The sequence below is a fragment of the Sardina pilchardus genome, chromosome 15, assembly GCF_963854185.1.
Source record: "Sardina pilchardus chromosome 15, fSarPil1.1, whole genome shotgun sequence".
Taxonomy (NCBI): domain Eukaryota; kingdom Metazoa; phylum Chordata; class Actinopteri; order Clupeiformes; family Clupeidae; genus Sardina; species Sardina pilchardus.
The window spans coordinates 3,993,004-4,020,738 of NC_085008.1; the positions used below are offsets into that span (position 1 = coordinate 3,993,004).

General features: G+C 43.7%; 2 protein-coding genes and 1 long non-coding RNA gene across 5 annotated transcripts; 1 reads left to right on the forward strand and 2 right to left on the reverse strand.

Annotated features, from left to right (window-relative positions):
- The first annotated feature begins 1,912 nt into the window (after window positions 1–1,912).
- aspm (assembly factor for spindle microtubules) lies at window positions 1,913–21,238 on the forward strand. Of its 2 annotated transcripts, none has more exons than XM_062555521.1 (30): window positions 1,913–2,335; window positions 2,573–2,716; window positions 3,239–4,646; window positions 5,152–5,235; window positions 5,330–5,428; window positions 5,540–5,686; window positions 6,144–6,380; window positions 6,489–6,556; window positions 6,692–6,833; window positions 7,032–7,162; window positions 7,357–7,532; window positions 7,744–7,889; window positions 8,249–8,334; window positions 8,498–8,710; window positions 8,822–9,026; window positions 9,374–9,522; window positions 10,730–10,858; window positions 10,979–11,173; window positions 11,270–15,118; window positions 15,243–15,392; window positions 15,488–15,654; window positions 15,752–15,911; window positions 16,474–16,683; window positions 17,087–17,236; window positions 17,719–17,910; window positions 18,489–18,681; window positions 18,807–18,961; window positions 19,178–19,354; window positions 20,516–20,688; window positions 20,795–21,238. In XM_062555521.1, the coding sequence occupies exons 1-30, from the start codon at window positions 2,036–2,038 to the stop codon at window positions 20,889–20,891; spliced, it is 9,732 nt and encodes a 3,243-aa protein (XP_062411505.1). In that variant the 5' UTR covers window positions 1,913–2,035; the 3' UTR covers window positions 20,892–21,238. The 2 variants fall into 2 exon arrangements, with proteins under 2 accessions (XP_062411505.1, XP_062411506.1); XM_062555522.1 differs by having other exon boundaries at window positions 5,155–5,235.
- On the reverse strand, window positions 16,977–19,249 carry LOC134101751 (uncharacterized). The gene is made up of 3 exons (XR_009941446.1): window positions 19,170–19,249; window positions 17,755–17,967; window positions 16,977–17,191 (listed from the first exon to the last, which is right to left on the reverse strand). It is a non-coding gene; the product is annotated as an uncharacterized LOC134101751 (long non-coding RNA).
- A 760-nt stretch (window positions 21,239–21,998) lies between the features above and the next one.
- LOC134101750 (complement factor H-like) lies at window positions 21,999–26,980 on the reverse strand. 2 transcript variants are annotated; one of them, XM_062555526.1, is made up of 9 exons: window positions 26,667–26,804; window positions 26,349–26,531; window positions 26,124–26,229; window positions 25,803–25,879; window positions 25,373–25,561; window positions 23,298–23,489; window positions 22,997–23,185; window positions 22,448–22,657; window positions 21,999–22,349 (listed from the first exon to the last, which is right to left on the reverse strand). In XM_062555526.1, the coding sequence occupies exons 1-9, from the start codon at window positions 26,755–26,757 to the stop codon at window positions 22,147–22,149; spliced, it is 1,440 nt and encodes a 479-aa protein (XP_062411510.1). In that variant the 5' UTR covers window positions 26,758–26,804; the 3' UTR covers window positions 21,999–22,146. The 2 variants fall into 2 exon arrangements, with proteins under 2 accessions (XP_062411510.1, XP_062411511.1); XM_062555527.1 differs by lacking the exon at window positions 22,997–23,185 and having other exon boundaries at window positions 26,667–26,980.
- Between the last annotated feature and the right edge of the window lie 755 nt (window positions 26,981–27,735).

A 27,735-nucleotide genomic window follows, 5' to 3' on the forward strand; every position in this document is an offset into this window, starting at 1 on the left:
CGTGTGTGTGAGCGAGTGTGCGTTCATGCCGCGTCCTGGTCCCGCGGAGCACCAATGGGATGCATCTGCGCGCCACTTGAGTTGATCCTACGCAGAGAGTGGCCCGTCAGGATTAATGAGCATCTTCCTACTGAATATTGATTAACACAGACAGTCTTGTGACGGCATGATGTTATTCCAACGAGCCAATGGGTATAAATGTGGCCAAATGTGGCACATAGCCTAGGCCTTTTGACCCATCAATAATAGCCTACAATATTAGGTTATAGATTGCCTGTTCACGAGTGCCAAAGACAAACGTGGACATTGACCTATTAGGCCTTTTCAAAATAGAATAATCTTAAACAAGGATCTATTTCAATCCATGAAAATGCTTAGGGTAGACCTATGCTCTAGGCCTTTTATTCATCATCTAGCCTATCATAGGCCTATATCATCCGTATTTTATTATTAGATAAGCCTATAATATTAGATTAGATTAATATAAATTATTACAACTAGGCATAGTGTAGCCTATACTTCAGTAATTATTAATATGTTTAATTATTTGATGATTAATGTTTCAAATGAGCTTGAGCTTGGGCCTATAGTAACCTATTCAGGCTATGCCTGGCCTACCACCCCCACACCACATGATTCATAAACAGTTGTTTTCCTGCAAGCTTATCCAGGTGTGCAAGTGCTAGTGGTGTGTACGTGCGTATGAGCCTGTAGGGGAGATCGGGCTGGTTGGATCAGAGGCAAGTTGAACCTGGGTTAATAGCCAAATAAAGGGTGCATCCACAAAACATTAAAGTATTCATTTAACTTGAAAGAGGCAGGACTTGTAAGCTGTGACTGGTGCTGGTGGGCTATCACCATTTATTTCAGTGCTGAGGAGTGTAAAACGATGGGGCAGGTTGGCACACTGGGGTGGTTGGCACATACATTCCATGCTATTTTTTGACAAATTTCAGGAATCTGGAAAGACATCAAAAGCCTTAGAGGCAGTGAAATAGATGAGCAATGCAATCAAAACCAAAAGGCCTAGCCTACTGCACAAGACTGTGCCTGGGGCAAATTGGCACAAGTGCACACCACTTTAATAATATAATTTAAAACAGGAGATCAAATTAATAGCCTGTATTTCTAGCTGAAATCAAGCTTTCAGCTAATCACACTTTGAAAGTTTTAACACATGGTAAGACGGAGATTCGGAGAAATATAACAAAAGTCCTTTTAGGCTATATAAGTCTCTCTAATAACCGAGAGTGAAAAGTGAGCCAAACAGATAGTTATAATATTATGTATAGGCTACTTTAGGGTACTGTAGCTCAAAGAGCTGTCTCTCTCATGATCCTGCTTCAAATTCCCTACCAAGTCACCCCCACCCCCTTTTTTATTCAAGGGTTTAGGGTCCCTTGTCACAGGTGTATCAAGCACCATACAGTCTGCATTCAAAATCTGGGTGCTTGAATACACCTGTGGAAAGGGACCTGATGAAACCCATGAACATGCTACTTGTAGCATGTAACTTGCATAGCCTGCTATCCTAGAAATCTAGACGCCCCTAGCGGCAGCTAATCTAATTTGGCGTGGGTCTGGCTGGTCAGGCTCATAGATGGTCAGGCTAAATTACAGCAACTGTAACATTATATTTCGTTTTTTGTATGCAACTTCTTGAAACTTGATTTGAAGACAGCTCAGCAACCGTTCAATGCTCCCCAACCCCGCCCACCAAAAGTCTGATTGGTTGTGACGTAGGGGATTTTAAAAGCTCACTTAGCTCTCATTGGCTTATCTTTGTTTTTCTCTCAGCGATTGGATCATGAATATGCATTCTACAATCGTATTGGATGAGAATGTCGTGGCAAAATTCAAATTGAGTCGAGGATCCAGGAACTGAGTTGCCTAGTCGTGTGTTCACACGTTGATAGTCAGCTCTAGTTTGTTTATCAGGTTTTGAACATTGTTCATGTGCTACTCTGAGATGTATTTATGTTTATTTGTCGCGGGACTAAGGTTTATTTAGCATTGCGTTACATCGTTTCAAAATATGGCGGTTCCAAAAGCTGAATTGATGGCATTTAGTCCTACAAACTACATGTCGGAAGATCAATTCTGTGGCAGTGGCATGGACACAAATAAGGAAAACAATGACTCGACTCCTGTCTTGAGCTTAGTTAAGTTTTCGAGAGCTCCTTTTGTGTCGTTTGGAACTGTTAAATTGGGTTTATCTAAATCGTCATTTTTACGAATTGACAATCCAACCGATGAGGCTCCAATCGTCGTGATTGTTGACAAAATCGCCTCATCTAAAGGATTCTCTGTGGACCAAACCAAGTTCACAATTGAGGTGAGTATGGTAGCTACTTTCTAGTTAAAGTTGATTTGTTTGCTCCCTTAGATAGCTCGTATTAGCTATGCTCATTTGATAAACACACTCCTGGCTTCTAATAAGTATCTAATCCTGGCGAACAAGTTAGTTACTCTACATGGCATGTGTTAATATCATCACTTGTATTTCGTTAGGAATGTTTGCTTCTAAATAACACGCCAATGTTACTTTTGGTCCTGTCTTACTGTTCTTTAGCCTGATGGGAGTACAATCTTAACCATAACTTGGACGCCTGTGGAGGAAGGGGGCGTCAGGGAACTTATTACATTTATAGCAAATGGAGTTGTTAAGCATCAAGCAGTTTTGCTGGGCAAAGTGGAAACGCCAAAAAAGAAAAAGGTACGTTCAAATTCAATGAACTTTATCTTTCTGTTAAGAACGAGTGTGAAAAGCATCCATGCATGTAGTACTCGTCCATAGCCACACACCACATGGAGCGCGGTTACTTGTAACATACAGACATGTGACATACTAAATAAGCGATACATAATTGTTAAATCGTCTAAAAACATGGCTAAATCCTGAAGGTGACTGATCTGTAAGCCTACCTTTAGCCTAAAGGTAGGAGACAGTGTTGTAAGTGAGTGGTGCCCAAGGCCATTTGTTTTCCTGTCCTTCAGTCATTCGGTTGTAGTAGTTGATAAGGGATTCCTACTCCAATCCAATTATTTTACTGCTCATTGTTATGTATTTAGTGGGTTGAGATGAATATTGGATAGTGCATAATTATGTGTAATAGCTTTTCCTAATTGTACTCACGTGAAAAGAATGACCGCTTTGTTTCTTTTTTATTATTATCTGGCTGACTCAACACACAGTTTCACACCAAGTAAAGTGTTTCCCTCCCCCTTTGCCTTTCAGAAAAGTTTGTGGGACTCTATCAAAAATAAGAAGACTGATTCCTCTGTCTCATACCGAACCAAGAAAACGGAGGCGGGACCACATAAAGCAGCAAACAAAACATTCCATGTACCCAGACAGCCTCAGTACAAACGAGAGAAGCTGAAGACTCCCCTGTCTCAGTGTAACAGTGAAAGACCTTCTCTGAGACCTAAAGCTGCCCGTGAGATGACAGGATGTCATGATGACTTTGAGAACATTCCCCATCAAAGCATCTCCCCCAAAGTAATGTTGATTCCTGCAGACAAACTTTTAGCCGTGCCTACAGCAGGCACACCTCAGACTCCTGCAGGTTTGTCCGAACGAAGAGTCTTAAACAAGACCCTCTCTCCTATTGCAAGCACATTTAGGTCTAAAGAACAGGCATATCAAAGCCCACTGCCTGTGATCAAAACGCATCCAGCACCCGCTGCCTCAGATGAGGCACCCTTGCCTGGATCACCTGGGTTGTCACTGAAAGAAGCTTTGGGCATCATCGACTCTGATCTCAGTCAGCCCGTGAGCCCTCCAAATGCTTGTTCAAGCTTTGACTTCTCTGATTCGCTGGAGTCTGAAATAGGAGTCTCAAGCAATGGGTTGGGAGAGTGTGAGGCAAGTGAGGACGTTGCCGTCCCCTTTCAGCAGAACCTTGCTGAGCCCAGGCTTACCTTCTTTGTGAAACCCAAACCAGCCCTAGAGCCTGAACGTAGATCCGAGGTCAGCTGTGAGGGGTCTGTCCCAGCGAGGGCACCAGTCAGCTCTGCCACGATTACCAAAAGCAGAGCGCCGCCGTCACCAGCGAGCAGTCACCATGGGCGCAGAATCAAAACATCACGGCGCAAACTCCTGGAGGAGCCGCCGAGAGTTGATCAGGTGGGGCCTGTAGATCAGCCTGCAAGAAATGTGGGTGCTCTGCCTGTGATCGATCCAGACACCAGCCAGGGCATGCCTAAAGGCTCCACATACTCGGTGGCCTTTTCTGCGGTCTCCAGGCAAGATGTCTCCCCCTCTGGTTCATCTTCAGGCAGTGCCCCAACCTCTGCCTCCCACTGTTCACCTCTGGTCTCCGTGCCAACACCACCCTCCAGCAGCAGAGCAACCAGCCAATCAGCAGGTCACTCACCTGAGACTGTCCAGTGTGTGTCAAAGGTTCCTGTTCCAGATGTGCAACAGCAAGAAGTGTTTGCTGTGCACAGGCCACTGCCACCACATCTGGGGAAAAAGAGAAAGAGCGACGAGTTTCCGAGGGAGGACTTGGAGGAGGCAAAGAAGACGTTTCAGGTGAAGAGAGGCAGAGCACAGACTGGCCAAACGGAGACCACCAGCAGAGCTCCAGGCAAAGCTTCTGTGGCCCGGTCCACAGTGGAGCAGATGCACCCCAAGACAGCTGGTGAGTAGAAAGCACAAAGTGTGTGTGTGTGTGTGTGTGTGTGTGTGTGTGTGTGTGTGTGTGTGTGTGTGTGTGTGTGTGTGTGTGTCTGTCTAGAGGGACCATAAATGTAATGATGTATTATACCATATTAGAGTGCCAGAGACGGGTTGCTTTGTTTCTTTTTTGCTTTGTTTGTTTTTTTGACATGGTCCTAGCTGAGGAGTAAAATCAGCAAACTGTAAACCATTTGGATGAATCTTTAAGTTTTAGCTTAGTCTCTTAGCTCATGAAACTGAATTAAAGAGCAGATTTTGATTAAGCAACCTTTTTCTAGTTTTCCCAGTAGGGGAATGCATGCCCATAATTGCATGACTGAATGTTAGAAAACTGACCCTCGGTATCACTGAATGTTACTGGTGTGACCTATTCGCAAGTTTTAAAAAGCCAAGGCAAGACGGGCATAATCATTGCTGCTCATTGATTACAATTCTTCTTTGTTTTATTTGTTTGTTTGCATTTTTAGCAGTGCCGAGCGCAAGGTCCTATACAACTAGGAGGACCTCTAGGCCTCAGTCCAAGCCAGCAGCCCCAAAGACCAACCAGAGAGGTAAAGATGCTCTTCTGTTAAAAGTTGCATATGAAAGAGCTGCATTGTACATCTACATTTTGTCTTAATGTTCAAACATGTTTTAAAAACACAGCTGCTTCGGTAAGGTCAGTGTCCTCTTCCACGGTGAAGAAATCAAAAGTCATTGCTGTGGCTCAGTCACAGCTGACCTTCATAAAGCCAGCTCAAACAGGTGATTGCATCTACATATCCTCACAAATATACTTAAGAAAAAAAAAAAATAAAGAAGTCTTATTTGTCTGTGCTTTCTCTACTTTGCTTACCCACTCTGCTTTTTCAACAGTCATACCACGGCACCCCATGCCCTTTGCTGCCAAAAACATGTTCTATGATGAGAGGTGGCTTGAGAAGCAGGAACGGGGATTCACCTGGTGGATCAACTATGTCCTCACACCCGATGACTTCAGGGTCACCACAGAGGTCACCAAAGGTGTGTGTGTGTGTATGTATGTAATAACCAATTTCACTGGTATGACATTTCCATTCTGTTGTGAAAAACACAAATTCCTGGTGTGTTGACACTTCCATTCAAACATAAGATGTGAAAAAATATGCACTGTTTTCCTGTACGCTACAGGTTTGGTGAGCTACAGTATAACCTTAAAGTGGTATGAAAGCTTTTTTTCAACAGAGGAACTTGACATACCTTAAAGTCAGCATGTGTGTACCTGTAATTTGTCTGGATTGATTTGCATGGATTTTTAGTCTGATAGCCTATACATAATAGTAATCTATATGTGGTTGTGACATTATGAGTCATGTCACATCAATGTGTGCCAGCGATCATGCAGTCACACGAGTACCAAACCCTACATACTCCAGACCCTAACTGATCTGTTTGGTGTGTTTGTGATGGTTCATTTTCCTGTATGGTTTTGTGTGTGTAGTGAATGCTCTGTCACTGGCAACGGGGGATAGCAAGTTTGCCGTTCCGAAAGCCCCAACTAAAGAGGAGATGTCGCTGAGGACCTACACAGCCCGTCGGCGTTTGAACCGCCTGCGTCGCTCCGCGTGCCAGCTGTTCTCCTCTGAGGCTGTGGTGAAGGCCATCCAGAGGCTGGAGATCGAGGTGGAAGCCAAACGACTGCTCATCCGCAAGGACCGACACCTGTGGAAGGACATTGGTGTGTGGGAAAATTCACACCTCATTGTACAAAGTCCTCTACAGTGCCTCAGTGTTGTTGGTGTATGAGCTTGTTAACTGTACATGTAATTTTTATTTTGTATTTCAGGAGAGCGGCAAAAAGTTCTGAACTGGCTTTTGTCCTATAATCCTCTCTGGCTGCGAATTGGACTGGAGGTACTGCGGATTTCTGGAATTCGGATGTTCCCATTTATTGATGATCTACAGAAAACATTATGTATTGTCTCTCAAAGCATCAAAGTCATTGGACAAGAGTAGTTGATCACCATGTACGTTTACCATTTTCCCCAGACCATTTATGGCGAGCTGATTTCATTGGAGAGTAACGATGACGTCATGGGGTTGGCCATGTTCATTCTTAGACGTTTGCTGTGGAACCCTGACATCGCTGCAGAATACAGACACCATAAAGTCCCACATCTGTACAGAGATGGTAATGTTTACCAGCACTTAGCACTACGTAATCAAAATGTAACCAATATCACAAGATTTCAACCACTGTAAAGAACCTGGAAGCCACATGTGGTTGTACCAAATGTGGATGATGCAAGTATCAAAAATACGCTGAATAGAACAACAGCTTTGTGCATCTTGCAGATTTAAGCAACAGGTCATGTGCTTCTTTCAATAGGTCACGAGGAGGCCTTGTCGCGCTTCACCTTGAAGAAACTCCTCTTGCTGGTCTGCTTCCTGGACAAGGCCAAAGAGTCGAGGCTGATCGAACATGACCCCTGTCTGTTTTGCATGGATGCTGAATTCAAGGTGAGGTTGTTTTTGTGTAACTGTGCTATTGATGGGTGCTGTGGTGCAAGCGGTCATTTTACGATCCCACCCCACCTCTCTCCCCCTCCTGCTGCTTGTCACTCTTCACAGTGCTATTTGAAAGGCAAAAGGTCCTGTTTTTTTTATGCTAATGGTGATGTTTTTCTGTGTCTGTGTGTGTCTGTTTCTTATAGACCAGTAAGGGTCTCTTGCTGGCTTTCTCTCGAGATTTCCTCAGTGGTGAAGGGATTTTGTCTCGACATCTCGGGCACTTGGGATTAGCAGTGTCCCATGCCCAGACCCCTCTGGATGAGTTTGACTTCGCTGTGAGAAACTTGGCCACAGACCTTCGATGTGGAATTCGTTTGGTGTAAGTTGTTTTGTTCTATGACTAGTCTCACTACCAAATGTCGAAGACTGCTTGTTTTAGGAGCTTTATGCCTTTTGAAATCTGTTTACTGAGAGGTGCATGCTTATATTGTTGTTAAATGTTGTTGGTTGGAATAGTTATAAGGACTGGTTTCAGAATAGAATTGTTGGCTTGCTGGTTCCGTAAATCAGTTTTCATCTCTCCACATCAGCCGCGTCATGGAGCTCTTCATCCAGGACTGGAGTTTGTCCAAGAGGCTTAGGATGCCAGCCATCTGCCGCCTCCAGAAAGTCCACAATGTAGACCTGGCCTTTCAGGTGCTGAGAGAGAAAGGGGTGGACTTGAAAGATGAGCGAGGTAAGTGACCACATTATAGATGTGTTTTGTAGTTGTTGTTGTTGTTGTTGTTCTTCTTTTTTAACATAAGGTTCTTTTTTAACATAAGGTTTCCAAAATCACATAACCACATAACCTCATGACATGAGCAAATGCAATTTTATTATTATTATATTGTCAACACATAGGGATTGCATGCACGCACACACACAGGCATGCACATACAAGCATACACAAAAGTTGCCAAAGGAGGAGATGGAGACAAATTGACCAACATGATTTATTTTCGTGGAGAGGATAATACAGGACTGAGCAGTGGTACCTCTAGTTTTATGCTTGTTTGTGTTTGGGGTTTAATGTGGTGGTGTATTGTCATGCAGGCACAGCTATTGAGTCCAGAGACATTGTGGATGGACACAGAGAGAAGACTCTGAATCTTTTGTGGAAAATCATCTTTGCATTCCAGGTATGCTTTGCTTTCATGTGTCTAGCGTCTGTTTCATTGAGTTATGTTGCATTGAAGAAGCAGTTCTCTGCACAAGACACCATAAAGCTATGGGCATGTCAATCAATTAAATTTGCCATGTCAATCAATTAAATCTTGTGCATTTTTACACTCTTCTGTTAAGGTGGAGGTATTGCTAGATGAAGAACAGCTGAAGGAGGAAATCAGTTTCCTCAGGAGGACATGGCGAACGAAACGGAAGCTGAATTCCCTTCGAACAGACAAAAGCGTCCCACTGAAGGCCATGAGGTCCCAGCCCGAGATGAAACAAAGCAGTGTGAAAATCACACTGCTCATGGACTGGGTGAATGCTGTCTGTGAGTTCTACAATTTAAAGGTAAGCCATCTTACTTTCTTCTTTCCCAAGGCATTAGTGTGTGATCTTTAATCCATATTTCTCAGTGACTTGCGTTGCCCTCTTATTATTTTTTATTTTTCCATTCTCAAGGCTGAGAACTTCACAGTAGCCTTCTCAGATGGCCGGATTCTCTGCCATCTGGTCCACCACTACCACCCCGGCCAGCTGCCCTTGGAGAAGGTTCGGCAGGAGACCACTCAGACCATAGAGTGTGGCCACCGCGGCAGAGTGGAGCTCAATAACTCCAGCAGTGACTCGGACACCTCAATCAATGCTGACCCTGTGGCACCAAATGGTAAGAGTGAATGAGAAAGTGTACGGTAGTTCTGCAGGTGCGGTCCAGTGTTTCTGCACAATGCGGATTAAGCAACTTTTGTAATGTACACATTATGCGCGGACAGTCCATGCAGCATTTACATGGCATACAATCTATTAGTGTGTTGGTGGTGGTTCATCAGTAACAGTAGATTTACATGTATTAGTTGTATGTTTACTGTCTACTGTTTGGCACCTGCAAACCAAATAAGTGTATTTACTTCTTTACAAATCTTGGATGATTGCATCAGCAGCATCAGTATATTTTATAGTATACTTGTATTGTGGTAATTTGTTCATAATGTTTTACCTTTGTTCTTTTCTTAGGCCTAGAATCTTTTTCTGTTGACTTCAAAGAGCTGCTTGAGAATGAGAAGAGTAATTTCATGTTGGTGAACTTTGCTGTGTCATACCTTGGAGGAGTTCCAGCCATGATCAACCCCACTGACATGTCAAACACCATCCCGAATGAGAAGGTAAAACGGCAACAATGTTACCATAACAACAGTCTAGGCGTGAGAACAAGATAGACGTTTTTAGCCAACGTCACAACGGCTCTGCGCAAAAGTGTTCTAAAACTCTGCAACTAAGATTTGACATGTTGAATGTTTAGCGACGGCTTGAAACTGCTTGCAACTTTTGATTCACACCGCCGCAACTGCTCTCTGCAACCGTCTCAGACCGTTGCGAATCTTCGGTTTGAACTGGCCTTTAGAAAGTCGAATAGTTGAATTTATAGACGGGCATAACACCTTTCCTGTACATGTGCAGCCTATTTGTTGTAATGTAGCATATTATATTGACACATTTCATGGCTTTGGATAGCCATATAGGAGATGATAACTTTCTCTTTAGCAAACGCAACCTTCATGAATTATATATTTTAAATAATTTTCAAAGGGCAAATTTCAGTGTCGTACGGTTTTGTAATGAATGTATTTATAGTATGATGCGTTCTCTCTACGAAAATAAAGTCTGTTGCGCTTAAAGCGCTCTAGTTTCCCGCCTTCCTTGATGACAGCTTCTAGCTGTCAAAATTAACAAGGTTCAGCTGGACGTCACTGTGGCTCGAGATCACTAATGATCTCTTTTGGACGTATGATGCACCTTCATGTCGTAAATTCTAGGGGCGAGGCCATTAAAACGAGCATAATATAGGGGCGTGATATTTAAATCACGCTTGTTTCCAGCCGCCACATTTATCAACACACGTTTATTCTTACGCTGGAATTGGAGTGATACGAAAGTTTGATGAATCACAAGTGAACCCCCGTCGTAAGATGATTTCTGCGCTCAGATATACACTGGTTTCTACGCTCTGTTGATAAATGAGGGCCAATATGGGTACACAGGGAATTTTTCTGCAAAGCTCTTGGAGTCTGCTGGAAAAATTGGGAGATAAGAATCAAAATTGTTAAACAAATTAAATGATGAAGAAGCACAATAAAATGTCATACAAATACATACAATACAATTCACTCCAGGTAATAAGACATGGAGTTGCATACTATAAAACCACCGTCATCAAACATTGACTGTGACATCCAGGAGCTAGTTTGACCAATTATGACACAGGCCTGACAGTCCCTTATTGTCTGAGTCATGAATGTACCTGTACATATTTTCTGGTGAAAGTTTTATTTTTTATTCATCACATCAAATTGATTTGTTTCCTTATTTCAGGTCGTTACATGCTTCCTGTCGTTCCTTTGCACTCGTCTCTTGGACCTAAGAAATGAGACCAGAGCGGCCAGGGTCATCCAGGGAGCATGGAGGAAGTACAGACTGAAGAAAGATCTTGAGCTGTACCAGGTAAGCTCTTTCCCTCCAACAAAAGTTGCTAGCTAATGTTTAGGTTATCTTTCTGTGTTGCTTATGGTAATCATGGAAGTATTCATTTAGTCCCCCCACTAATTTTTGTTCTTTGCTTAGTCGAGGAACGTGGCAGCCGCTAAGATCCAGGCTGTGGTGAGGAGGTTCCTTCTGAGGCGGCACGCAGAGAAGCATGCTGTGGCAGCCTTAGCTATCCAGAGTGCCTGGAGGCGCTATGCTGCACGCCAGGCTTTAAAACGCATGAGGTCGGCTCATCTTCTTGCCTGCCATAACCATGCGGCAACCATCATACAAGTGAGTTGTCTTCTGTGGCATTATCAATGTTTGTTGATGTGGTTCAAAATGTTGTTGAAAATGAAAAGTAAGACATTTTTGTTATTTTTGTCATAGAAAATCTATAAAGGCTGGCGAACCCGAGAATTCCTGAGGAGGACTCGCGCTGCCAATGTGATCCAAGCCTGGTACCGCATGCATATATGTAGAAAAGAATACCACAAGCTCAAATGTGCAACAGTAAGCATTCAGTCATGGTTCAGAGGTTGCTCCCAGAGGTGTCGATTCCTGACCTTGAAGCTACAGCAGTCCTCTGCCATTAGCATTCAGAGTGCCTATCGAGGATACCTCATCCGGAGGCAGGTTGCAAAGATGAGGGGAGCGGCTCTCTTGATCCAGAGATGGTTCCGGGCCAGCCGTCAACGTGACCAAGAGAGGCTCCGTTACCTGAAGATGAAGCAGGCAGCTGTAACCTTGCAAGCATCTTACAGAGGTTTACAGACTCGCAAAGAGCTGGAAAGAAGACACCAGGCAGCACTGACGATCCAAACAGCCTTCCGGATGGCTGTGGCCCAGAGAGCTTTTCAGACCTTGAAGAGAGCCGCTGTGGTTGTGCAGTGCAGGTACCGGGCCAAAGTTCTGGGTGAGCAGGTCAGGAGGAAGCACTTGGAACTCAAACACGCTGCTGTGACACTTCAGGCCATCTGGCGTGGACGAGCACACAGGAAGAGGATGGAAGACCTTCACAGGTGCGCCACACTGATTCAAGCGCAGTATCGTTGCCACAGGGCTCAGTCTCGTTTTAGGGCCCAAAAAACAGCAGCTCTTGTCATCCAACGACAGTATAGAGCAATGCTTTCTGCCAGGCAGGTGAGGACCGAATATCTCCAGTTGAGACGAGCTGCAGTTGTGTTGCAGGCTGTGTATCGTGGCATGCAGGTCAGGCAAGAGTTGAGATCAAAGAACCATGCAGCCACAGTGATCCAAGCTTATGTGCGAGCTTTTGCATGCCGCCAGCGATATCTGGCACTGCGAATGGCAACAAGCGTAATTCAGCAACACTATCGCGCACAATTACTGGGTCGAGCTGAACGGGAGCGTTACCAGCAGGTTCAGAGAGCAACTGTGAAGCTCCAAGCAAACTTCCGAGGACTCGTGGTTAGACGGCGTCTGCAAAAGGAACGCCAGGCAGCTATGCTCATTCAAGCATGTTTCAGAGCTCATAAGGCGCGAGTAGCTTACCTCGCAGCAAAATGTGCAGCCACCATTATCCAGCAGCGCTACCGGGCAGTTGTCGTTGCCCGACGAGCACGGAAAGACTTTTTGGAGGGCAGAGCAGCAGCCTTGACACTGCAGTCAGCATTCAGGGGCATGCAGGCCCGTAGTAGTGTCAGGAAAATGCGCAAAGCTGCAACAGTCATTCAAGCCCACCTCAGAGGGCATTTTGAGTTTGTCAGATATCAGAGATCCCGTTGGGCAGCACAGTTAATTCAGCAGAGATTCAGAGCACACCTGGCCAGGAAAACTGCCATGCTTGAGTACTCTACCCTGAAATCTGCAGCTGTATGCATTCAAGCCCATTACCGTGGCGCAATAGTGAGGAAACATCTAGGAAAAATGCTAAATGCTGCCACAGTCATTCAAAGGACATTCAGAACATACAAACAGCGGAAGGAGTACCTTGTTCTCAGAGAGACCGCCATCAAAATCCAGAGACTGTTCAGGGCCACGCTGATGGCACGGCAAGAGCAGAGGCAGTTTTATTTGTTGCGAGATGCAGCCATCACCGTCCAGTCCACGTACCGAGGTATGAAGGTGAGGAAAGAGATGCAAAAGCAACAAAGGGCTGTTACAGTGATCCAGGCGTTCTACAGAATGTACAGGACAAGAGTGCGATTCCAAGCCATGAGACTGGCTTCAGTTGTCATACAGAGGCAATACAGGCACCATCTGAGAGGAAAACAAGTCAGGGAAGACTATCTGAAGCTTCGTCAGAGTGCTACCACTGTTCAAGCTATTTTTAGAGGCAATCGGACAAGGCGCGAGATCCAAAGGATGCATTCAGCAGCTCGCATTATCCAGTCCCAGTTCAGGATGCATTGTTGCCGAACATGCTATGTGAAGCTCTTGTGGGCCACCAGGGTTTTACAAGAGAAATTCAAGGCCAACAGATTACGGAACTCTTACACCCAGCAGTACAAGGCCAAGAAAAAGGCTGCTCTGACAATCCAGTCTGCTTTCCGTGGACACCAATCCAGGCAGGAGATGAAGAAAAGGCACAAAATGGCTACTCTAATTCAGAGGAAGTACTTAACTTTTAGGGAGAAGAAACACTTCCTTGCACTTAAGGCTGCTGCAGTGTTCTGTCAAAGACTCTATCGATCTCAGCATATGGCAGTGCAGTGTCGGCAAGAGTACCTCGACAAGAGAAATGCCTGTGTCACTATTCAGGCATGTTACAGAGGCATGAAGGTTCGACAGCACTTGCAGCAAGAACAAAGAGCAGCAGTGGTCATACAGGCCCACATTAGAAAACACCTCTGCAGATCATACTACATGCGTCTGTTGAGGGCAGTGCAGGTTATTCAGGACCAATATAGGGCCAAGCTAGAGATGAGGAGAGATTTAGAGGACTATGGAAAAAAGAAACGGGCTGCCGTAATGCTCCAGGCAGCCTTCCGCGGCATGAAAGCCAGGCAGCGTTTGCAGCAGATGCACCAGGCTGCGAGGATTCTGCAGAGCCATTTGCGAGGCTGCCGTGAGCGCAGACATTACTTGGCCCTCCAGGCTTCCGTCCTCACGGTCCAGCGGCGATATCGTGCCATGAAAGCAGGCAGAGAGGAAAGGCAGCGCTACCTGGGCCTGCAGCATGCAGTGGTCACTCTACAGGCGGCTTTCAGAGGGCACAAGGCTAGGTTGGAGATTCTTCGATACCACCAGGCAGCCATGGTCATCCAGGCAAGTTTCAGGAGACACCGGGAGCAAGTGAAGTTCCAGGCCATGAGGTTATCCGCCATAATCATCCAGAGGCATTACAGGGCCTACACCATGGGTCGAGGCATTCGAAGAGAGTACATTAAGTTGAAGGAGTCTGCCATAATCATCCAGTCAGCTTTCCGAGGTTATTGTGCCAGGCGACGGGCTGCAGAAATGCACCGGGCGGCCATAGTTATCCAGTCTCACTTCAGGAGGCACAGGCAGTGGTTGTCCTTCAGGAAACAGTGCTGGGCTGCCGTTGTGCTTCAACAAAGATTCAGGGCTCTGCAGCTCAGAAATGAGCAGTTGCACAATTACCAACATCTGAGATCAACAGCCATTTGCCTTCAAGCAGCATATAGAGGTAAGAAGGCAAGGGAGCAGGCAAAGCGCATGAAGGCAGCCAGGACCATCCAGTCCTTCCTCAAGATGAGCGTGAAGAGACGCCATTACATTAAGGTGAAGGCTGCCTCCGTGACTATTCAGTCTGCCTTCAGGGCTCGACTCGCTCAACGTCGGTACTCAGAAATGCGTGCCGCGGCCACAGTGATCCAGGCGTGGTACCGGTCGTGCCGGCAGGTCCAGAAGGAGCGAGCCAGCTTCAAAACCGTACGGCAAGCGGCGCTGACTCTGCAGTCCGCCTTCCGCAGCATGCAGGCGAGGAGGAGCGCCAAGCGGGAACGCGCTGCCGTCAAGATCCAAGCAGTGGTGCGCATGGCCGTGCAGCGCAGGAGGCTCCTGCTGATGCGAGGCAGCGCCGTCAGGCTGCAGGCGGGCGTCCGGATGTACCTGGCCAGACGGAGTTACCTCAGGCAGCGCAGCGCAGCCCTCGTCCTGCAGCAGCGCTACAGAGCTCAGAAAGCCCAGAGGGAGCAGAGGCAGCGTTACCTGCATGCTCTCAGAAGTCTGACCATCCTGCAGGCACACCTGCGTAGGGCTGTAGAACAGAGGAGGTTCCAGAGACTCAAGAAGAGCGCCCTCACAATCCAGGTAAGGGCACTGTATTTTTGTTCAATGATTACAGGATTGTGCTAAAGTGATTTGGAAATGGGAACACAGTCTGAAATACTTAATATGTGTATTTATGTATGTGTGACCCACCCCATCTCACTAGGCTGCTTTCCGAGGAACGATTGTGAGACGACAGTTGAAACATCAGAAGGCTGCAGCTGCAGTTATCCAGAAACATTACAGAGCTCATCTCCACTCTCAGAGAGAGAGGGCTGGCTTCCTGAAAAAGAGGACATCTGCTCTTTTAATTCAGGTATTTTCACAGAAAGATGTTGGCTAAAGTTGCTGTCTTTAGCCTCTTGCAAACATTGTGTGACTTGGTTTCTTTTTCCGAATGTTTATCTGCAGAGAGCATTCCGACAATACCAGCTCAGAAAGTATGCCGAACAGGAGCAGGCCGCAGTCAAGATTCAGGCATGGTTTAGAGGAAGCCTGGCCAGACAACATGTCATCGCCCGACGAGCTGCTGTTGCAACCATCCACAGGTGTCTGCAGGCCAGGCTACAGCGTAGAAGGTAATGCAGATTCCAGTTCCCTCAGACCATTTGCCTACATCTTCAGAATCTTCAGCAGGACTTATACAGTTTTTCCATCTTTGATGGGTTGGTCCAGGTTCCTGATGTTGCAGCAGAGCACTCGCCTCATTCAACAGATATGGAGAGAAACACTGGCTACAAGGCTGCAGCACCAAAACTATTTGAACATGAAAGCTTCGGCGATTGCCATCCAAGCCTTGTGGAGAGGCCACAGAGCCAGACAATATATTCACAAGGTACCTAGTGTTTTCTCAGAGAACTAGTCATTTGTTATTTACATGGAAGAGCATATATCAGAAATCTATAAATTAGGATTAATGAAGATTACATAATAAACTGGTTCAAAGAGGAGAATGTGTACCCTAAATCAAACCAAATACAAATGACTCTTGGATGCAGTGGTTTATAACTAATTTGGCATGTTGCTAGGCATAAATTAAGAGTTATTTTCCAAAATGCTCTATTCTTCATTTTAAGGTATTTGCATTAAGCGGAAAGACCAGTGTGAGGTTTAATGTATGTGGTCACTGTCATAACAGCATACATACAGAATGTTATGTTTTAGTTTAATGTTCGCAAGCACAACAAATGCTTATTTAATGGAACTAGTTATTTTAATTAAAAACCTTCTCATTACCACAGTGTGATCGCTGACAAACAAAATGTTTGGGCTATATCCTGAATATTGTTATTATTAATGTTATTAATAATTATTATTATGTTGTTATTAGAAAGAAACAAATAAGATCTTGACCATGTGGGTATTTATTGTGTTACTAACTATGCAATGGTCTGCAGGAGCGGAGGGCAGCCACATTGATCCAAGCCCGCTTCAGAGGCCATGCCCAGAGGCAGGACTTCAGGCGTCTCAAAGAGGCAGCCCTGAGGGTCCAGAGGCGCTTCCGAGCAGCGCGCCAGGAGCGACTGGAGAAAGAGAACGAAAGGCGCAGGAACGCAGCCACCACCACTCTGCAGGCTTACTGCCGTGGCTGGCTCACCAGGAGAAGGGTACAGTTAGAACTTCTTTATTTAAGTCATTCTAATCTATCCAATGACCCACCATAATTTACCGACTACCGCGGTAAAACTAATTTCTTCAGCTGTGAGGTTAATACATGGGGACAGTTAATATGGTGTTAATTTTATTCATTTATTTATTTATTTATTTATTTATTTATTGTATTTAACAATGTGGCTAATACACAGGAAATTGCTGTAGTTGCATTACCTTACTGATGATTGGAGAGACATAGTTGGGTGTGAAGTCTAACTGATGACTGTAAACAAATGCCAGTGAATAAATACACTTCATCCTGTGTCAGAACTACTGTATGTTCTTTAGTAGGTTGTTAGTGATTTGACAGATTCATGTTTCATTTTTCATGGTTTAATTGACTGATTGCTTCCCTAGATGATGGAAGCAGAGAATGCCCAAAGAAGACTACGCTTTTCTGCTGCAGTTTACCACCATCTCTGTGCCGTGAAGATTCAGAGGGCATTCCGTGTCCATCAGGCTCTGAAAGCAGCGAGAAAACAGATGCATTCAGTTATCTGCATCCAGGTGTGTACACTAGACTGTTTGCACTCTAGCAGCAGTTTTTGCCAAGTAGTGAGTGTTTGGTGCAAATAGTGGAATAAGGGAGAGTCAGAAGGCTGATTAGAGGAGTGTGAAAGAGGTGTAGGAAAGTTGGTGAGTAATGTGCGACAAGGAATGTGAATGAGATTTGATAGATTAGCCCCACTCTGAGATGAGCGGTGAGCAAGGAGGTAAGAACATAGGTTATGAATTAAAACCTCAATAGTAGATATATGACTATGGTCACATTCATTCACATCTTTTAACTGGTAGTGATAAGGGGGCACAAGTGGAGTGAGTCATAAGCCAAAGGCTATACAATTGATCAAATTTGACAGTAATTCTTATCATTAACTGTCTTGTCTGATGGTTGATTCCATCAGTGCTCAAGTCTCTCTGTCTCTCCCTCTATCTCGCTCTCTCGCTCGCTCGCGCTTTATCATTCAATCCCTCTCTTGTGTTTCCAGCGGTGGATGAAGACCAAGCTGCAGCGGAAGCGATACCTGGAGGAGCGTCTGCAGGTAGTCGTAGCCCAGAGGGCGGCCAGGGCGTGGTTGGCCAGACGCCATCGGGCAGCCACGGTCATCCAGCGCTCTGTGCGCAACATGCTGCTTAGCCGTCGACAGGAGAAGCTGCAGCGCGGCATCATCAGGGCTCAGGTAAGCCAGCGGCAGCACTCCTTGCACAGGAAGCCAATGAGCTCGTTTAATGGTCGCCTTGATGGATGGATAGACAGTTTTTGGTTATCAACTTTTTATTCTAAAATTTGTATAGGGAGAGTAGGGTTGGGGATCATTTCAAATTGTATCGATTCCAGTTCTGATTTCGCTTATTGATTATAGTTCCTTATTTGATTCTAGAATGTCAAAGAATAAAATCTATTTTATCAGTTTATTTATATCAATGAGTGGTCTATACTGTTAACCATAACGGAACATTCAAAATTGGTCCTCAGACACAGGTGTTGAAATACTAAAGCCTTAATAATTCATCATATAATTCATTTAAATGACTGCGAGGCCTTGATGTTTCAGTCTCAAAGACAAACTTGTGTGTCTTGCCCTTGTTCGCAACATTAGTGGCTATTGTGTTCTACGTGTTCTACTTCAGTTCCGGTACCTCCTGATCCATTCTACTCGATTCTAACACTTACCAATCCTAGGGGAGAGGGGACCTAGTATTATGTTGTTGCACACCCAATCTGCAAATTGATTGTCTGTTTGCCATTTCCCTACAGGCTTTATGGAGAGGTCATTGCTCCCGAAAGCTGAATGACACCCGCAAAATTGTTGCCATACGCCATCGCCTTCGGAAAATCAACCAAGAAGCAAAGGAGGAGGATTGCCTCCGCAATAAGACCACAATGGCCATTGGTTATCTCCTGGGTTGCCACAACTTTGGCTACATTATTTTAGCCTTGAAGTATTTGGGTGAGACTTTCTGTTGAACTTCAAGGTTCCCAGCATTTCTATTAAGTGGTGTCATTGTAAGCTAGGAATACCCTCCCGTTTTAAGGACTAACAGTAACCATTTGTGTTTCCTAATTTGTCTGCAGAGACCGCGACCAGACTTTCGCCCGAGTGTTGTGAACACCTGGTGAAGAGCGGAGCGACAGAGAAAATTGTCACCCTCATTAGGAGCTGCAACAGGAGCCTCCCCTCCATGGAGACCATCAGTTTGTCTATCCAAGTGCTCCTCAACCTCTCCAAGGTAGGCCAGTTTTAATCCGCCTCCCTGAACACGGCCTCTTGTGATAATAGCTCTTCGTCCTCCTACAGAACAGTTTGGTGCTTGATGATGATCATCATTACAACAAGAACAACAAAACAAATGCATTTGTTTTACTGCTCTAATTAGTTTGTAATGCTCTTGAGGTGTGATTGTGTGAAGGATGATTATGTGTGTTCAAAAACATTACCCCAACAGTACAACCGGACGATAGAGGCAGTGTTTGCAGTCGAGCATGCTGTGGACATGCTCCTGGATCTCCTCCAGATCTACCGGGAAAAGGCAGGGGATAAAATGGGTGACAAAGGAGGGAGCATCTTCACCAAGGCCTGTTTCCTGCTGATTCTACTTGTACAAGACCGCCACAGGGCAGCGGTAAGAGGAGCCAGTACAGAGACAAAGATATTAAAGTTGTTTAGTTTGTTGTTTCATTTCGATGGTATTATGACTAGTTGCTTAGTATAAACCAGTGTTGTAGTACTCGAGTCCAGGACTCGGACTCGAGTCCGAGTCTTTAGCTAAATTTAGAGACTCGTGACTTGACTTGGACTTGAGCACTGAATGACCCGGACTTGGACTCGGACTCGTACATTTAGACTATCCGGACTCGGAAATTGAGACATAGACTCAACTTTTTTTTTTAATGTCATTAGGTTATAATTGTAATGTCATCAGCAGCCACATAGTCTGTCCTGAGACATTGCGGTGCGCAAATAATTATTACCTCCGCCAAGGAGGTTACATTTGCATCAGGGTTTGTTTGTCTGTTTGCCTGTTTGTCTGAAATGACCCAAGGCATTACGATTCCATTTAGTGTACAGTGGTTGCACAATACCAATACGCTTTTAGACAACTCTTAGCCATAACTCGGACTCGACTTGACCAATAAGGACTCGACTTCAATCAATAGTGACTCGACTCGGACTTGACTCGGATGAGTAGTGGACTCGACTCGGACTTGACTCTGATTTTTTTTTTAAATGACTTGGACTCGGACTTAAACACTGGAGACTCAAACCTGGACTTGGACTCGATTCATAGTGACTTGAATACAACACTGGTATAAACTTGTACAAACGTTCATCTTTTTAAAAGAAGCCACGTTCTTCTACAACTGTGCTGCTCTGGCACCGCCTTAGTAGTTCTTCTTTTGTCTGGAGCATTCTGGGAAGGTTTGGAAAGACTTCTAATAAAATATAGAATTAGAATATGAGCTGTGTGCCCAGGTTATACCAAGTAATTTCACGAAAGCCTGTCTCCTTGGTGACCATACTTTGTGAGTCCTCAAGTTAATATCTGCCAGGAAAGATCAGGCAATTTTTAGGACAGAAACCTGTCCCCAACAAGGTTAACAGGGTGAGGTCACAGAGCTGTAGTTTTTGCACTCCTGGGCATTTTTTGCACTCTCCTACTGATTTTGCGGTTTTCTTTTTGAATACTTTGAATTAGTCCTCTAGCTGGTTTATCATAATGTGAACTAAAAGGCTGTTAGCAAGCATTATCACTAATTATATCACCTTTTCAACATTTTGTTAGGAGGTGAGAAACATCCCCAAGGCTATGGATCGCCTTCGCAGCATCTACCGTCTTACAATGCGTAAATGTAAGAAGGACACAGAGAGAATGGTGGTCAGACAAAAAATGAATGGGTCCCTCAATGGCAGTCTTCTTGTCCCAGCCACCCCTCGCAAGTCTAAGATGCCACCAAGGTACAGTACACACACACACACACACACACACACACACACACACACACACACACACACACATATTGAGAAATGGTGTGTATCTGACTCAAATTATTCGCATTTACAGGTTTGTCCCAGAGTGGGTACTCAGGAAAGACAAGCTGGGAGACATCATTGATCCTCTTTGTGCCATCCAAATGCTAGCCTCTGCATTAAGTTTGTAAATAATTTAGCCATGCAATGCTCAGTGCTAATTTTCACCAAATGGTCATATCTGTATGTTTGTGTGTATAGACAGCCCTTTTTATGTGCCTGTGCCTGACTTTTTAAAATTATTTTAAATGGTCATTGCTTTTATTATACAGACTGGCTTTTACTTTCCACTGTTACAATCTTAACCTTTGTTAAATGCAGTGAGAAAACATGGACTTGCTAAGCTGATTTTTCAGAAATGGGAGTTTCATCACTTGCAAAACATAAAACATCACTAGTTTCCTCACTTTACTTTGTAAATATTATCCATGTGCTTTGAACAAGAGTGAATAAATTCTTTTTTCCCTTTTCTAGTAAATTGTATGAATCTATTTATTCTTAAAATACAATTGGTTACACTAAATACTGTAGGGCACGGTTTTGGGGAAAATATCTAATTGTACATTTTCTGACACAGTATATAATGCGATTTGAATCCTTTTTTTTTTGTGAAGCTTCAGTTCTATATTCCAAACGTTCACTTCAAGCAGTGGAGATAAAACAACTTAAAATGCTGAGTAGCGGGGCGTTCCTGTACCTTTACCTGGGTAGTGGGCCTGTACCTGTAATGGAAACTAGCCTCATGTTTAAGGCAGTAACTTAAGTGAATGGACATGTCTCCAGTTTCAACACAGGAACAACCTGCATACTAGACTTACTGATGAGTGAATTATGTTATTGCTTTACTGACAGTCCATCCATGCCTTCATGCTAATAAAATGGTGTCTTCTGATCTACAACTATGATCTGTAACTATGATCTGTACAAAATGGGGGGCAGAAATAGTTTTTCAAGTGAAATACTGATTTAGTTGTATCCACACATACAGCACATTACAGTGCTTTTTGTTGTTGTTGTTGTTGTTGTTGTAAGTGTCACACTCACTGATCTATAAAGAATACCTTTATAGATCAGTGGTCACACTTCAAGACATTAGGATTACCTCGTAGAGTGCTCTAGGATCTTTGCCACTATGACAGAGCCACAGTCTCATCAGGCTTAAGGACCAAATGGGCGTAAATAGTGTTAAAAGTAAAGATTTACATCCAGATGTGTATAGACAGCTGCCCAACAAGATCTTGTTTGAAACCACTTTAATTCAATGACATCATAAGGAGTATACAATAGAATACAATGAAGTTAACAAAATAAGGTCAACTATATTATCAATATATTTTTACATTTGTCTACAGACCGTTTGACATAACCCACAATATTTATATTTGTTCAATAGTTGTATTTGTAACATATAGGAAGATCCATGTGACCGTTGTTACAGTATTGTCCAAATTGTGCTTTCCTGTTCATTGTGCCTGGTTTGCACATAAATGTTACATGGTCATCATGTTTAACATACCGTAGATCACCTCTAGGATATTGAAACTGAATGTTCCTCTTATCCATATCTTCTGATGTTACTGTGCAGGGTCCTAAAGGAAACGAAAAATGAAACACATCAACACACTTTCAAAGCAAATCCCTGGTGATTGGTGTAAAGCACAGGCAAAAGGCAAATCAATGTACTTACTTAGACATTTCATTGATTCATTCTCCCATTTCCCTTCATTACATCGCATCCACGAAGGATACCAGGTCCTACCCTTCAAAATGTAGTAATATGGGCACTGGAACTTCACCCAGTCATCATGACTGTACACTGTTTTCAATCCTTGAACTATAGATCCAAATGCGACTGGAGGTGGTGGACCACATGAACCATTAGGCAATGGTGGTTTTTCTACAGAGCAACACAAAGGTGGGACAGGTTGGAAGGCATACAGTAGGCTATCAAGTACAGCACATATAGCCTATATTTTAGCCATTTTGAATTTAATGTTTATTGAAATCTATGTTCACTCTTTAAAAATGTTATTGAATTACTGAATATTGCTTAACCAAACCAACCTTAACAGAAATAGATCTTAACAGAGTTGTACTTTGTTTCTAAGCATCTATAGTATTAGCCTATGAGAAACCATCCAACTATAATGTGACTATTTGTAAAGAATGCTCATTTTAACACTAATAAACCTGACACTGACAGTGAGGTAAAATGTGGAGAACAAATGACTCCTACCACATCTGGGAAACATGTTGCTCCACCGACCATTATCCAAACAGGTCACCTCTCTCGCCCCATGCAGGACCATGGCTGAATGGGTGCATCTGAAATCTAGTTTTGTTCCGTACACAACAGGACTGTTTCCTGTGGGTAGGCCTCTCACATGGACATTGGTATGGATTTCTTCACGTGCACAAGTAATCACTAAGATGTAGAGAATAAATTGGTTCACGGGAGTTTATTTTTTTTATTTCATTTTTTTTCCCTTTGATAGTTTTTTGATAGTTGTTTTCAATAAGACGGTTGTTGGCATTACCTTCACATTTGGGAAACGGGGCACTCCATTCCCCGGTGGATGTGCAAGTTACCTCCCTCGTTCCCTTTATGGTCATCCCATCTTGAGCACATGTGAAGTACAGGGTCGTCCCATATTTGACAGGTCCACCATTAGCTGGAAGTCCTCTTACGTTGACACTGGAGTATGTCCTCTCCAACTCACAGGTGACAACTGAGGGAAACAAACAGCATGAAGCAGGCATGCACTGTTCTGTTGTGGCTTGTCCAGTGTTCAGAGTTGCTTGATTATTATGACCATAGGGGGGACACATTTTCTGTGAATATCTCAAGAACCATAGGGCCTAGGAGAACCACATGTTCAACCCATCCCATAACCACTCATTTGATGTATGCGTAGTTAAAAATGAAAAAGCAAACATGAGGTTTTGAAATTGCAGGTATCTCTGGCTGACATGGTCAAAACTGCATGAAATTTGAAGTCACAAACACATACATAAACACATATGCACAGTCATACACACACAGTAGACATGTGCATATGCATGCATGCACACACACACACACACACACAGGTACATACGGAGCCCGGGAAGGGTCGGGTGTGTGAATATTTTTGAGTGCACTTTTGCGTTCCCTCGCAATACTTTTTGCGTTCCCTCGCAATAACTTGTATGTGTTCCTGTCAACTTGGGCTCCATACATTAGCCCACCATACAGGTTTACATGGACTGCAGTTCATCTCATGGATAATCTGGACATTATTAAGTTTTACTTTAACCTGGGGCTCACATACAGCAATATACTGGCGGATTTGTTTCGGCGCAGCATGACAGTTGACAGCGCATTAACCTGACATAGCCTTGGCTAGCCACTGTACGGAGCCCAATGTTAACTTTTTTTTACGTCTCAGAACATAGTTTGAGATTTCAGGGGAGACTTATATTTGGCTGCTCCAGGGCCGAGGTACTTGAATTGACTCGGGTTAACTACCTCTCTCCTTCACAACAGCAGCAGGTTAATAACTTGCACAGTGGTTTGGATCAGAGGATTTATTTCGTGATCTTCATAATATAGCCTACATTCGCATCGCTCAGGTCCCTGTAACATGCCTCTCTCTCCCACTCCAATCTCATACACACACACCCTCGCTCCCTCTCTACCCCACCCACTCCGCAAACAGAACCTGCAGCTTAAAGGGCATACATACAAGTTATTGCGAGGGAACGCAAAAAGTATTGCGAGGGAACGCAAAAAGTATTGCGAGGGAACGCAAAAGTGCACTCAAAAATATTCACACACCTGACCCTTCCCGGGCTCCCTAGGCACACGCACAGATGCTTGATTTGCTGCCACTTGCTCTGCCATCCCCCCTCAGACCACGATGGAAATAGGACATAAGCCCCTGGGATTCATTGTGTTATCCTGATCGTATTCGTTTTTCTTAATGTATGGTGCAAAAGCTGTATCATATTCTATAACAAAAAGAGGGTCAAATAGAGTCAGTCAATCAATCAATCAATCAATCAATCAATCAATCAGACTCGCGTGCACAGACCCACTCGCACGCATGCACAGGCACGTGCAGACACACATATACACATACACACATACACATACACATACACATACACATACACATACACATACACGCACACACACAAGCACACGCACACATACACCATTATCCCCACCCACACACTCACACGTGAATACACACACAAACACATAAAACACACACACACATTCACACACACACACACACACACACACACACACTATTACCCCGACACACTCACTAGCGAACACACACACACACACACACAGAAGTTCACATACATAAAAGCAAACGCACACATGTGCACACTCATTTACACCTATACACCTGTTTCAGTACAGCATGCACACAACCACCTGTGGCAAGTGACAATCTAAAACATTTGCATCTAATCTAATACGAGCAAGGAAATACTGGAACAATTACAGGTTCAAAATCCCAATGCAAAGTTGACACTCCTTGTAAAATGAATCAGTTATTGTACATAGACATTGACTAAACAGGGTGATCATAAGCCATCTAACACCTCCATTCCATACCTTCACATCGAGGAAAGGGATGATTCCACTGTCCAGCTGATGTGCAGGTGACCTCTTGTTCTCCTCTTATGACCATTCCTGAATCCGCACACTCAAACTGTAACTTATGGCCATATGTGATGGGGGTGTCATCCTCGGGAAGTCCTCTTACAATCAAACTTGGGTTGTCCTCAGACAAACAGGCAACCGCTACAAATAATTCAAATGGAAATAAACAACATAGAGATTTGCGTAGCCTAATTATAGACACAAATTGTGAATTTCACTTTATCCTCAATAAAGGATATCAAAGGTGCACTCAAACTTTGTTTGATTGGCTGTTAAACTCAACTACTGTTCAACTACTGGTTATGCTTTTACTTTTTGTATTCAGTTTGTGGTCAAGTAAATCAAGCATCCGTCTAATGGTTAAATCTAATCTTCAATTTACCTTCGCAAACGGGCAAACTGTTGCTCCATCCATCAACCATACACACTCTTGTGTGAAATCTGCTCATCATTTGGTAGCTAAAACAAAAACAGTAGCTAGTTAAAAATTCTATTCACTGATTATACTATACTTTATAGTTTACTGATATATATTCAGAGCGTTAATAAATTAATCGGATTTACAGTATTTGGTTCATTTAATGAGAGCACATATATTTAGGTTAGTTAAGCTTTACATCCTAGGCCTACCTGTGTGTAAGCTGAGGACACATTTGGCCAATTGTCCCAGACACATGTAAAAAAAAAAAAGAACTAGACTCACCCCTCATCACAGGTGTACTTGATTGTTGCTCCAAACACTAGATCAGTTCCATCAACAAGGTCATATTTCCCATTTGGAATGTCCTCTGGGAGTTCACATGGTCTGGCTATGAACAATTATCCATAAAACACACAAAAACAGCGGATATGTGATGTTGATGTTGCCTATAGATGTCAGCAGACACATTTTGGGATAGTTGCTAGAGAAGCAATAATATTTACTCACGAACGCACTTCCCCTTGCGGACTCTAACCCACTTGGCGTTGGAGCAAGAGTACATGGTCCGTCCTGCCGACACATAGCCTAATCTACATGTGAAGGGAAGGACACTGCCATGGGTGTAGTTGTCCCCCCTGTACTCCTCCAACACCTCTGCATTGTCCACCGCTGGGAGTGGCTCAGTGCACACTGCCAAAACCACAAAGTAGGGTGGCTCAGTATCAATCAATGGCTGACATGGTCATGATCTGCCTCACAGCACTGACTTACAGACATTAGGCTATGTAGCAACTGACAGAGAGAGTTACAAAAAAATCTCCTTACCTTTATCAAGGTCTGTCTCTGAGGCATTGGTGGCAACACACACCAGACTGCAGAACAGCAATAGAGTTGTTTTCATTGTGGCATGTAGCATGTCCAGTGAGGACTGGCATGGATGTGTGTTTGTGGGCAGGTTAATATATCGCCTCTGCTGGCCCACCTCTTTCATGACTCAGTGGTTCATCATCCAGTGTTTGTCAGGTCAGCAGTGTGGAGGACTTCCCAATAATGACACATCACATCACATGAGAGTATTTCACAAATTTAAACTCAGATTGCAAATGTTCTGTAGGACGTCACATTATTTGGGACATTTCGGAAATTCACCACGAATTCTTTAAAGAACATGTCTAGTCAAATTATTATTAGTTTCAAGTAGAGCCCTGAAAAAATGCTAGTAAAATATAAAACAATATGTTTGACATGAAACGTAGCATTTGCCTCCATAGGTTTTTTTTTTTTTTTTTTTCGGTTATGGTTAAAGATATATTTTCACATAGCAAAAATAACAATGACATTATATTTTATTAATTAAGTTAAGTATGACTCATATAAATTAATTGTGATTATATGTAAGAAGTGAGTTTTAAGCAGTTTTTGAATATACTGCTGCTTGGAGAGTATCTTGAAAAAATCTCATGTTGGAAAGGACAGCAGCAGGTCATTCCAGCACTGAAGGTACCATGGATAGAAAAGGTCTCTTGATGCTGAAGGAAGGCAAAGACAACCGATACTCCTCGGAAGTGATCGAGAGGAATATAGCTGAAGATGGTGCTGAGTTTGTGGCTGTATATGTTTGGGATTTAAAATTGAAAAGCAGTGATAAAGAACCAATGAAGAGTCACAAAGGAGTTACAAAAGTCTAGTCTGGCTATCACCACTAAGCTCAATCTTTTAAGATTGAACATCAGTATGGGGAGTCTGCGCTTTATTTCTACTGCACAAGAGGCGTAATCGCTAACAAGCGTTTGTCCATTCATTTGACACATTTTCAAAACTCTAAACACAGTTAGCACAGCATCTGTCTTTTATGACCATACCATTCACACATTTCATGTTGTTTTCACACAGT

What these genes read in the sequence shown, in the direction of transcription:
- aspm (XM_062555521.1), top strand. Translation starts at nt 2,036, where the DNA reads ATGGCGGTTCCAAAAGCTGAATTGATGGCATTTAGTCCTACAAACTAC. An exon ending in TGCTCCTCAACCTCTCCAAG is followed by an intron (nt 18,962 to 19,177) that starts GTAGGCCAGTTT and finishes TTACCCCAACAG; the next exon opens with TACAACCGGACGATAGAGGC. An exon ending in AAGTCTAAGATGCCACCAAG is followed by an intron (nt 20,689 to 20,794) that starts GTACAGTACACA and finishes TCGCATTTACAG; the next exon opens with GTTTGTCCCAGAGTGGGTAC.
- LOC134101750 (XM_062555526.1), bottom strand. Translation starts at nt 26,757, where the DNA reads ATGCTACATGCCACAATGAAAACAACTCTATTGCTGTTCTGCAGTCTG. An exon ending in AGAGACAGACCTTGATAAAG is followed by an intron (nt 26,532 to 26,666) that starts GTAAGGAGATTT and finishes TGGTTTTGGCAG; the next exon opens with TGTGCACTGAGCCACTCCCA. An exon ending in CAGTTTGCCCGTTTGCGAAG is followed by an intron (nt 25,562 to 25,802) that starts GTAAATTGAAGA and finishes AATTATTTGTAG; the next exon opens with CGGTTGCCTGTTTGTCTGAG.